Here is a 12500-nt window from a genome sequence, read left to right as displayed (position 1 = left end):
GTGCCAATACATGCTCCCAGAAGAGATGCTTGTTCTACGAAGTCTCAGGTTAGTCCAGTTATCTGTTTGTTTCTACATGTATCGATATCTGTTGGTCATATTCATTGTACTGCATAGATGGATATTATGTGTTGGATGTACAGCTGGGGACGGCTGGATGTAGATAAAGCGAATAGTCGCTAAATAATCCAAAACTTATATATATAGAAGATGCTATGACTATAGTCAAAACAAACGACTACGAACATGTGGTACGTTTCTGACGTTGCCGCTTTTTCAAGATTTGACTTATAAACCCTTCACCTAAGTTAGGATGGCGTGTAGTAGATGCGGCAGAAACGGTGCCATATCTTCCTTATACCAGGTGAAAAAGGGTGAACACCTTGTCTATTTTTCTGCGTTTCTAACTCTGAAGACCGTAGAATTAGTGAAAGAACTGAGATTTGATGACGAATAAAGGGCGATTATAGTCGAAACAAAATCTGCAGTAAATGACGATTTGAAATTATATTTAGCTGGTTTGATAACAGGGTAGGTTAAGGATGATTTATTGTGTAAATGAATAAGTGCTGAATGCGTTCACACATCCTAAATCGTTGTTTCTTATGATTTTAACTACTTTCTCCTATTTCGTCAATTTCCGAAGCAACGAATGGGCCTTGCAAGATCTATGGCATAGGAATGGAATCGACGAATTATTATGTGAGAACTGAAGCGGCAACACTTCCTCCAGGAGGTCCTCTTCAGGAGAAGGCTAGATACCGACCAACTTACCCTTTATCATCATTGTCTCCTTCGTGAGTACAAGCGTCAAACGTCTAAGACATACTGTACAATACGGTTATACTACATAGGGGATTTGGTTTTTTGTCTTGACGACAGCATTTATCCCTGACCTTTCCGTAAAGGGTGCGGAATGCGTGTAAAGGCTCGAGTGAAACATTTGAAAGCTGAACTCGATGACAAGGTGGGAAATAGGTAGGGAAGCGTTAATGACTTTGATATGAATGCTTTCCTTTCGCAGTCTGATAGGTGTTGTTTATAAAATCTAAAATTAATTCAATTTATTTTTTGCAGAATTCCACATGTACTACGTATAATCCCTACTGGTATGTTGCTAATACATCCCGAGCAAGCTTCAATACAAAATTAATATTTCTATTGTGGTCAGTACTCATTCCAGAATCTTTACAGACCCAACGCAGTTGATGATGATGTGCTGAGCTATTGGGAGAATGGACCGTTGAATCCTTGGTGGATGGTTGACCTCGGAGCTTATTATATGATCCACTACGTTAACATCTTGCCAAGACAAGGATACTACACATATCGGTTCCAAAGTGTGGAGGTAAGGAGCCAAGTCGTTTTATCTTTTGATTTCAGTCTTTCCAGCTTCAAAAATGCATACTTAAGCGTTAATAAAATGGTTGCATAAATGCAGTATTACTATAGTAGATTCACATCAACCGTGCATTTGATGTCAAGGCCAGTCCCTTACGACGCTCCTGACTGGCTGTTGATAAGCCAATCACATGGCTGGAAACTCAGTCTCTCTCAAGAGTTAACATAGGCAGGATGTATGTTCCACCTCTCCTGAGAGACTTATCCCTCAGGAGACGCGGAACATACATTCTGCTTATATGAACTCTCGAGAGAGACTGAGAGTTTCCAGCCCTGTCACTGGCATCTCAACATCCAATCAGGAGCGTCGTAAGGGACGGGCCTAGACATTAAATGTACGGCGATGTGAATCTACAATAGTAATATGAGATGTTTTCTCCGCCTCCAGTTACTTTTTAATTTTCTGTCCCAGTGACCGAAAACGTTCCCTTCACTAAATTATACTTTTACTTAGTTATTTTAATGGAGGAGAGACAAACTCATTATTTGGCAAAATTGATCACTTTAAGATCACTGCAAAAAGATATAGTGGCTCTTGGAAATACCTACTTGGCGATTATTTTCGAGGATAGTTTTCCGTCTGGCTTGCAAAGTTTAAGGGTTTGGTATTGAAATTGATTGAATTGTCTAATTAACATGAATTGTGTCATATTCATTATAGGTCAGGCGAATCTGTAACTAGGTATGCACAGAAAATCTACTCAAAACACCAACAGGTTAACCATTTTTCAAGAAGATCATCATCTAAGACTAATCTACACAATTTAATGTTGTTATATTCATTGTGATGACGACGACGGTATGTATGAAATCAACAGACAGACCCATAATTCAGGATCACTAAATCTGCGATGATTTTGAATATCAATAGTTGTTGTTAATCGTGACTTGCCAACACTAAGCTGAGATTCAATAGACTTCATGTGGTCTCGGTAGTAAAGTTACTCGTAAAAAGGGATTTTTTTTTTTTCTGGGGGGGGGGGGGGGGGGGGGGGGGGGCATTTTCATTCGGTATGAAATCAATATAAACGTCACTCAGTTGTGGAAGAGACGACAAAGTCTATAGAAAGTGAAGTTAGTCTTTGCCAGAGGTTATTGTCTTCGCAGTAGTTGCCGAAAAAGAACTAAACAAGTCTTTTACTTTGAACGCCCTCTCATCTTTCCAGGTTCGAGCTGGTCCAGAGTTGAAAACGGACGGAAACTTGACTCAGTGGGAATTAGTAGGATTTTACCCAGGTGTCTATGCAGGTGGGAATGCTCGTATTCAGTTCAATAATACCCAAGGAGTATGCGGAAGATTTCTCTCTGTGCAGCGAAACAACAGCCTGAATGATGTGTTAGCTCTTGCTGATGTTTTGGTTTATGTTCGCAAGAGTCCATACAACTAAGATGCTTATAAACTGGAAAGGATGGGAAGGCCAAGATCATTCATTAAAACTAGATTTAAGGAGCAATTGGTGTAGTTCGAGGCTTCAGTGGGGATAAATACAAGTTATATACAACTAAATTTTTGTTATCAAGGTAAATTATTTTGGTTTAAAATCTTTTCCATAAGATTCTACACAGTACTATTCACTTTTTTATTGACTCTAAACAGTTATTTATCTATCTGAAAACCAGTGGAAATTTTGCAGCATAGGTTGTCAGTGTTATGTATTTTTTTTTAGTTTATTGTCAGTTACCATTCTGAAAATTGCTCTCTTATTTCTTTAGCAACTGGTATTATACTGACAATTCCCTATTCTTATTTTTCCATACACTAATATTTCTACGATTTTTTTATTGTTCACTGATTTTCAATATAAGTAATGTTCACAAAATATGGAGAGGTTTTGAAATACACGAGGTTTTAATTGGTCGTTGGGTTATTCATAATTTCAATCAGTGATCGTTAGCCAAAGAAATATAAACAATTTGGTATCAAGCCAGGTACAGGTAGCATTTCCAAACTAGGTGAACTCTTGTTTTATATACCAGAACAGCCGATTTAAATACAAAAACAACACTCACACCAAACAAGCAATACCACACGGTGAGGGATTTTAGGCCAAAAAAAAACAAAAGAATGTGTCGCATAAAGTATCCAAGGGGATCTTGAAGAGCAGAATAGAAAAACATAACTGAAATGTATGGAAGACGCATGAACTGCAATCAGGTTTTACTAGCTTATTAAGAACATGGTGAAATACTTGTGCATGAAATACATGCACAAGTAATAAATGTAGTGGAAAAGATATTTACAAATGACACAACAACTTTGCGTCTTCACAATACGGAGCAAATAAATAAATAAATAAAAAAAGTAACAAATGGCTTAAGACAGAGGTGGAATGGTTCAACCATATTCTTCTTAGTAACTTACCTGATCATCGAAAAATTAGAAGGTACAAATGATATTTAAAGAATTGTGACACTATTCTGTGCAGATGATGGATTGATCCGAGATAATTTCTTTGAAGAAATAACAAAACCCATATGAATTCTTGTTGACAAAGTTAGTGGTGTGGCCCAAATATAAATAAAGACAAAAACAATATATCAATATTCGACGGCTAGTACAGTAGAGATAACGTAGAAAACCTTCCGTGCATTGAAGGAACAGGAAATAGTCAAGCAAATAAGAAATCTTGGTGTAAAAATCAACAACACAAAAGACTGCTACAGAGGATGAATAAAAAGTGCCCCAGATGAAAGAAAAAGAGATTGAAAACATGGCTAATGCAGTCATTAGTAAAAGTTGCAGCAAAGAGATGATAGGGAAGTTGTACTGAAAGGGGGTTAGCAATGCCATCATCCATGTATGCCATGGGAGTATTGAATCTCAGCAAGAAAGAAGGAAATAAAGTGCAAAAAAATAATCAAATGTACCGTACAATATTGAAAGTACCAAGAAACATAGCAAGTTGGGTTTTAAGATCTGAAATTGGGGCCTCTTCCTACCACTCGAGGTATCTGAAGAATTTGAAAGTGGTGGAAATAGGCTCCTAAATTAAATAACCGTAGACCAATATGAAAATATTTTAAAAATTGGCTTCTGCAAATAAAAGAGAAATCTAAAAGAATTAAACTTGAACTTAAGCAAAACTGAAGCGGTTAAAAGAGAAACTTGCGAATAAGTGAATCCGTGAATCCTGAAATATTTGGAGATCCACTGAATATGAATATATATATATATAATTCATAATATGCCTATATAATTCATAATATGCCTATATATAATATATATATATATATATATATATATATAAAATTCATAATATGCCTATATATATATATGTATATATATATATATATATATATATATATGCATATGCATATGCATATACCATAATATAACATATAACATCTGCAAGGATAATGAATATGGATTGTATATCATAACTGATGTCAGCTTTATTCCTAAGCCATTATAGGGACACTGATACATTAGTGTGGAACTTCATAACATATGCTAGTGAGACATTGCACAGAAACATAAAAATGGTTGAAAACTAATTATTCACACTGAACATTTTCTTATGAAACATCTACATTAACTCCCAATAATATTTCATCTTTTGATAAATGAAATTAAGTGAAGTTGGTGTTGTTTACAAAGCAAATGCAATAATGGCTTCTTAACTTGCAGTACGGAAAAAATATTCTGCCTAAGTTGCTATAGTAGATTCACATCAACCGTGCATTTGACGTCTAGGCCAGTCGCGTACGACGCTCCTGATTGGCTGTTGATGAGCCAATCACAGGGCTGGAAACTCTCAGTCTCTCTCGAGAATTCACATAGGCAGGATGTATGTTTCACCTCTCCTGAAAGACGTACCCCTCAGGAGAGGTGGAACATAGATCCTACCCATGTGAACTCTCGAGAGAGACTGAGAGTTTCCAGCCCTGTGACTGGCTTATCAATAGCCAATCAGGAGGGTCGTACAGTACTGGCCTAGACGTCAAATGCACGGTTGATGTGAATCTACTATTGATCTGAATGAGACTCTCAACCTGGTGCCTTGTACTTGATGACATTGCAGAAAATGTTGACGCAGAGGTATTTTACATCTCTCCTTTGGTGTGAAGTTGGAGTTTCTACGAAGATATCACATCTACCTTTCTTTCCTCACAGGTGATCCGATTAGCTGAGCAAAAGACAAAATCCTCCGTAATTGCCAGGAGGTCTGAAAGCCCACATAGATCACATCATGGCTGCTGTTGCCTGAGTCGCGGCACCATTTTTTTTTTTTTTTTTTTTTCTGTTTTTATGGCACGAAGCGGGAAAGTTACGCTTCCTTAACATGTGCCTAAAAGAGCATTTAAGGCCTGAAGTCCTATGGTTCAGTTCTCTAATCACTGTCACAGAAAAGTTTGCACTGGTTCTACTTCATCCTCGGCAGCCGCACTCTAGTCGTTATAGACGACTCCTCGAAATAGAGAAATGCCTGCTGTCTCTCGAGTTCACAATGAGTTAAAAAATCACAAAAGCAGTGTTTCTCTCTCTCTCTCTCTCTCTCTCTCTCTCTCTCTCTCTCTCTCTCTCTCTCTCTCTCTTTCTAAGACATAAAGCCTCATGAATTCTAGGAAGTTCAATAGTCGTCGATATGTTCGCTCATTATTACTGTCATTTCAAATATTAATCATGCACTCCGAAATTGCCACTATTTTTTTCTTAATTCTGTAATGATTTAAGATTCTTGGAATTTTTATGCATTAACTGATATTCTGTAATTCTGGAAACTGCCTTTTATTGAGATCATTTTGTTCAAGTTAGTCAAGGTATCACACAACCTTTCAGGAGCACTCAACAACCTGTGATCTTTCTAAGTTCATTGATAAGGTGAAAAGTTTAAATAAAAAACTGTAAATTATTATTTCCAGGATAAACGATTGAAATCCCTTTCAGGATAACAAAATAAAATTGGAATTATGAGGTATAAATTGTGTAGACATTTTAAAGCAGGACTGATTTTGTCATATTGATGCTGCCTATAAAAATGTCTTAAATATATTTGTTGCACAGATAACAAGTGTGTTTTATTCCAAGGTTATATAATTACTATGTCTCTTGAGCATTAGCATTACCTTTAAGGTCATGTAAAAACCTCCATACAGTCAAATTATTAATAAAGTAATTCATTATTGTCAAAGTTCTAGCATTTCTATCATTAACTGTGATGTCATTATATGATAACATCGATTTTTATTACTGTGAGTCTAATCAACCTGAAAGCACGATTTTATTCCTTCCCTCTTCCTGTCTGGTGCCTAGGCTCTCATACCTCTTATGACTTCAAAACAAACTTCAAATTTGTTATTCATTGAAGGAATCTGCACAGTGTGCAACAGTGTGTACACGTACAGTAGTACCTTCTTACCTACGGTTCCAGCACCCACGTTTATTACTCCAAAAAAAGAAAAAGCCATAAAAGGAAAATTCCGGAATTACAGAGAGCACATCAGGTAGAGTGAACCCTTAATAAGTTTACCAGGAAAGTCTGAAACTTTATGAAAATTGCCAGACCACGTAGTGCCACCCTTCACACAGTAAATATAATACAACTATCGTGGAGGGAGGCTACAACCCTCAACAAGGTGTTAAATAAAAAAGTAAATAAATAAATAAAAAGCCGCTTCGAAGAATGATGCACAAAAGTGCAAAATAGGTGCCAAAATTTCAAACATGTAAGCTCTAGAACTTGTGCAATATAACTGCGTACAAAATGAAGGGAGGTGTTAATTGTAACCTGATAAGCTTCAAGAGAAATTCATTTTTTTTTTTTTGTGGGGGGGGGATTTGTTTGCTGACTTCTTCACACGTTTGCTGTTTTTATGATATATAATTGTAAAGTCCGATGGGTTTATATGTTCTTCAGTCAAGTTAATTCACTAGAAGCACGTCCTAGCTTTTGGAAGTTACCTCTCAGACCACGGTCATACAACTATAAAACTCATATTTCTGAAGTTTTTTTTTTTTTCTTCTTCAGAAATATCATGAAACCTGTCGTCATCTGTTCCCATTTCCATCAACCGATGGTGATGCTCCTGAAGTTGGCGTAATAAACGTGCAAATGAGGACTTACTCAAAGTGTGAGCTTGAGCATATAAAGGTAGCTGTTCTCTCACAAGGTCACTTTCTTTTCATGGTTTCCCTATACTTTATCATTTAAAAGGCAATCAGAAGCCAGCTCCCTCGACCATTAGGCAAAATAGGTATCAAGATATGATACTACTTTGTTAAATTCCATAACAACCTATATTGAAAAGAAATCAGCCCACAAGAATGGAATGTCAGATGTGACAGTGTATGGAGAATAAAAATGATAAGAAATTGGTGGCATAGACACAATGGCCAAAGATAAAAGAATGTTGGAACGCCAGTTTTAGTACCCATAAATCAATATGTCGGATAAAAAGAAATAAATTTTTTTTAGAATGATACCAGACGATCCGGTTAAAGATAAAGTTTAACAAAAAAATGTAAACAAAATTAGTAAAATAAAATCCTCAATGATTCTCGGTAGAAACAATATTTAAGAAAAAAATAATATATATATTACACACATATATATACATGTGTGTGTGTAAATTATATATATATATATATATATATATATATATATATATATATACATATATATATATATATATATATATATATATATCATATATATATATATATACATATATATATATAATATATATATATATATATATATATATATATATATAATATAGATATATATATATATATATATATATATATATATATATATATATATATCTATATATATATATATATATAGAATATATATATATATATATATCATATATATATATATATATAATATATATATAATATATATATATATATATATATATATATATATATATATATATATATATATATATGTATATATATATATATATACTATATATATATATATATATATATATATATATATATATATATATATATATATATATATATATATATATATATATATATATATATATATATATATATATTTATATACAGATAGATAGATTTAGAGAGATAAGCAGATGTCTGATAAAAGTGGTACAGTTTAGAATTTTAAGGAAATTTTTACTGAAAACGAAGTTTCGTGGACCGTATCTGCATCTCCAGTAAATTGCAATGATAATTCTGCTTGCGAATGATTTTCACACGTCACCAAATTACCCTCACTGCAAACTGAAAGTATACCGAATAGGCACAGAAACAAAATTGCTTTACATCTTAATATGTCGCATTTTGACGAACGTAAACCAGAACGTCGGCGAGAGCTAAAGTATCACTCAGGGCGTTGATTCGCTGCACGGAGAGAAAGCGTCCACAGACTCCCTGGGTATGGTTGAACGTCAGACGACCACCACCGTCTTGGTAGATGCCTGGGTAAAATCCTATGAATTCCCACGTGGTCAAGTCTGCGTCCGTTTTCAGCTCTGGACCAGCTCGAATCTGGAAATATGAAAGGGGGTTCAAAAGGAGAGCTGATTCGTCCAGTTCTCTCGAGGCGTATTAACTCAAAATCGCAGCTAAAGCAGGCGGTTTCACCTCTTAAACGACTGCGATGACGGAAAACTTCTGCTGCAGGACAGCTTTGCTCTTTATTGTATTGACTTCAACTGTCGCTCTCGCTGCCGATTGACGTGTTTATTGATTTAATGCTGATTTCAAAGATAAAAACTTCGTAAATTTTGACGTTGAAATGTGTCGGAAAGTCACCCCATGACGTCTACTGAATCCACGCTTATGTTGATATATCCAGATTAGCAAACTATCAATTTTAATATTTAAAACCATCGGAGAAGGCTCAGTGGTCCAGTGTTACGAGTCCATTGATTTCATACGTGCCATGGTCACCATCACTCTGGGAAACCACAGGATTAATGCCCTTTCTATATAAAATTCGGACGATTGAAAAAGAAGTATACAAAAGACCACATTTTATGAGAAGATTCATTCCCCGACCCTTAGCACGAGATCTGTCTTTTTGGCCAGTTCCCTTACCCAGGTTTAATAGATTACTCTATTAATCCTGACTAGACTATAGACGATTCAATTGCCTACCTCCACTTCTTGGAACCGAAAACTGAAGTATCCCTGTCTTGGCAAGATGTTAACGTGGTGGATGATATAGTAAGCTCCGAGGTCAACCATCCACCAAGGCTTCACCCATCCATTCTCCCAGTGAGTCGTCATATTGTCATCAATTGCAAGGGAACTGTAAAGATTCTGTCATTAGTACCAAAAGCATACAAGCGAAAGCTTGACGAGAATGTGTTAGCAATATACCAACAGGTGATATGTGTAGCCAGTAAGTGTGGAATTAGGCAAAAAAGAAATTCATTTTGCGAAAGGAAAAAGCATTTCACTTCAGCCTTTTCAGACACTCCATTATATTTTATAAATACTCTGCGGAAAGATTAGAGACAAGTGCCGTTGTCAAGAAAAAAAAATGAAATCTCCAATGTCGCATAAACAGTATTGAAAACTATTTCAGCTGCTTGGGGCTTTTACTCACGCGTTCAACATTGACGGTTGGGGGTATGTTGGTTGTGCTTTAGCCTTCTCCCGAAGAGGTCCCCCTTCGGGGGGCGCTGCAGCATCAGTGTTCACATAAACGTTCGTCGGCTCCATTCCTATGCCATGGATCTTGCAAGTCCCATCCGTTTCTGCGGAATATAAGAATAACCTAAATCATTAACAATACATGATTATTAGAATCATGACAAACAAGGATTCAGTACGAAAACGAACTAAATAATGTAGAACAGATGTTAATTAGAATCATGAGAAACAAGGAATCGGTTTGAAAACACATTAAACAGTTACTCAGTTACTGTTGGGATACTCAGATATCTGTTTTTAATATGGTATTGCCTGTTAGAATGTCTAATTGGCTATGCATTTGGATTAAACAAATGTGTCATTGAAGACCTATAATTATTCAAGATACAAATTACTCCGAATAATTTCTGTCGTTGTTTGTGTTTGTGTCTTCGGAATGGAATGGGATGGAATATGGAATTGAGGCTTGAAGCCAAGCACTGGAACTTTGTGTCTGGTTCTCTTTCAGGTTGTTTCGCCTGTTGCTAGTAACATCATCAATGTTATCTTCAATACCTTACCTAGAAAAATCCTATTTAATTCTCACTTTTTATTTTTGTATGGATACAGGGTATATGAGTTTATTTGATCGAATACCGTGCATCTATGCAAGTGCCATGCTGAGATAAAAACCCAGGACTTGTTGGCCCTAACTGCAAGCTTTATAAGAGGGCTTCTTTTAGCACTTGATTTCAAATTTGGAAGGTGTAGAGGATCATGCGTTAGAGAAATCGTGAATATTCCTGATATTTGTTGTTTCCAAGAAGTAACGCTTCTTATAGAGTAGACAAAGCCATTGCTCATTTTGGAGGCCATCCTCCTATGGGCAACCAATTACTTCATCAATTATACCTTACAGTTTTCTCGAATAGGCAGTTCTTCGAAGTTATAAATAATTTTTATCTCACAAGCCTTAACTTCTTACTTGAATATTCAAAACCTCGCACCGTTTTAGTTCCTGCTAGAACTGATCAAATATCCCGCGAGCCGTATGATCAAGTCCACATTTCCCAAGGCTGTTCTTCGTTGCATCCATGTTCACCTTCAGAGTTCCAAATGCAGGTCTGGCTTTTTTTATGCCTTCAAAATTTTCTAATGTACGTTGCCCTTAAGCTCTTGGGGATGTGCATCTCTACGTAGCAACTCAGGGACGGAAGGCTTTTCTTTTTCTGGAAGCTGACCAATAGGGACGCAAGGTTTTTCTTTTTCTGGGTGCTGACCAATAGGGACGCAAGGTTTTTCTTTTTCTGGAAGAAGACCAATAGGGACGCAAGGTTTTTCTTTTTCTGGAAGAAGACCAATAGGGACGCAAGGTTTTTCTTTTTCTGGAAGAAGACCAAAAGGATGGTAATCCAATGACCTTCAACGAGAGGGAAGTTGAATGTGGCTTAACAAATCTTGGCAGATTATTTTAATATACCAATTTCCTATGCACAAGTAAGACGCCTGTAGGTGGAACTCGCGAAGCAATAATGTATGGACCCAATAATGGAAGTTAACATATACTAATTGACCAGATAAAATTCTGTTGTTATGGCAAACCGTGTTTTTTCAACTGGTTTAGCTTACCTTCTGAAATATTGAAAGGAAATTATATTTAAATCTTAAAAATTCGAATTTCGTAATAATTTTTATGTACAAAAAAATTTTACAGATGAACATCTTCATTAACAAGAAGAATTTTTTTATCTGACTATAATGCTTGTGGAGATATAAGCGTATAATAACAATTATGGCTCGGTTGGGTTGGGCTGGGCCGAGCCGGGCAGGGGCGGGCCGGGCCGGGCCGGGCCGGGCCGGGTAGGGGCGGGGCGGGCCAGGCTGGGCCGGACTGGGCAGTGGCAGGGGCAAGCCGGGGCGGGCTGGGCCAGTCGGAAGGCGATCCTCATTAAGACTTCGCTTTGATAGTATAAATTCACAAACTCCTGGCCCATTTTCATCAACAAGGAGTTTTACCATTTCCAAACGACGTCTTTACAGTTGATCGTATTCCCCATAATTTGTACAAGGTTAGTGCAAACGATATACTTTTTCGTTTTTTGGAAATAGAATCTTAAGTATACGTTTTGGAATACTTGCAGCTGTTCTCTTTACCTGCATCCAATCTCCCTCTCCCGCCCCCACCCCAGCCCTCTCTCTCTCTCTCTCTCTCTCTCAGCACATTCAGCCCAAGTACTTCGGCACTGACATAAAGTAAATACCAAACCTACAGCCATTTTTTCCTGTGCACAGGTAATTGGACTAAGAGGTAACTGACTAACCTGTGAATTCGTAGAACAAGCAGCTGGTCTGGGAACAAATAAGGCCACATATAGACACCCCGGAAACATAGTAGACGGTGGGTGGTAGGAGTCGAACTAAAGGTGGAATACATTGGTGTCTTGGGGAATGGTATATGCTTCCGGCGGATGTGTCCATCTTCAGGCATATTGCAACGGCAATTACAAGGAGAATCTTCAAGTCCATCTCTCTGAATATATGG

The 12500-nt window shown here is 36.7% G+C and overlaps 2 protein-coding genes across 6 annotated transcripts in view; one reads left to right on the top strand and one right to left on the bottom strand.

The window, feature by feature from the left end:
• LOC135207564 (uncharacterized) overlaps positions 1-5631 on the top strand; it is a 34019-nt gene extending 28388 nt beyond the window's left edge. For 4 of the 5 annotated variants that reach the window (XM_064239397.1, XM_064239398.1, XM_064239395.1 and 1 more), the window contains exons 2-5: positions 1-48; positions 647-797; positions 1195-1348; positions 2568-4605. The exon at positions 1-48 is cut by the window's left edge and continues 162 nt beyond it. In XM_064239397.1, coding sequence (XP_064095467.1) covers positions 1-48; positions 647-797; positions 1195-1348; positions 2568-2789 — 575 coding nt within the window. In that variant the 3' untranslated portion in view covers positions 2790-4605. Of the gene's footprint in view, positions 49-646; positions 798-1194; positions 1349-2567; positions 4606-5515 lie in introns of those variants that run through there. The other variant, XR_010312992.1, reaches the window with a different exon arrangement.
• A 2964-nt stretch (positions 5632-8595) lies between these two features.
• LOC135207177 (uncharacterized) overlaps positions 8596-12500 on the bottom strand; it is a 4055-nt gene continuing 150 nt past the window's right edge. Inside the window, exons 1-4 of the mRNA XM_064238748.1 lie at positions 12280-12500; positions 9933-10083; positions 9479-9632; positions 8596-8866 (exon numbers count right to left, since the gene is read on the bottom strand). The exon at positions 12280-12500 is cut by the window's right edge and continues 150 nt beyond it. Coding sequence (XP_064094818.1) covers positions 8645-8866; positions 9479-9632; positions 9933-10083; positions 12280-12484 — 732 coding nt within the window. The 5' untranslated portion in view covers positions 12485-12500 and the 3' untranslated portion in view covers positions 8596-8644. The remainder of the gene's footprint in view (positions 8867-9478; positions 9633-9932; positions 10084-12279) is intronic.

This window comes from Macrobrachium nipponense, chromosome 32 (assembly GCF_015104395.2).
Source record: "Macrobrachium nipponense isolate FS-2020 chromosome 32, ASM1510439v2, whole genome shotgun sequence".
Lineage (NCBI taxonomy): Eukaryota > Metazoa > Arthropoda > Malacostraca > Decapoda > Palaemonidae > Macrobrachium > Macrobrachium nipponense.
Note: the sequence above shows the minus strand (reverse complement) of the source record. Positions and strands in the feature narration are given on the sequence as shown.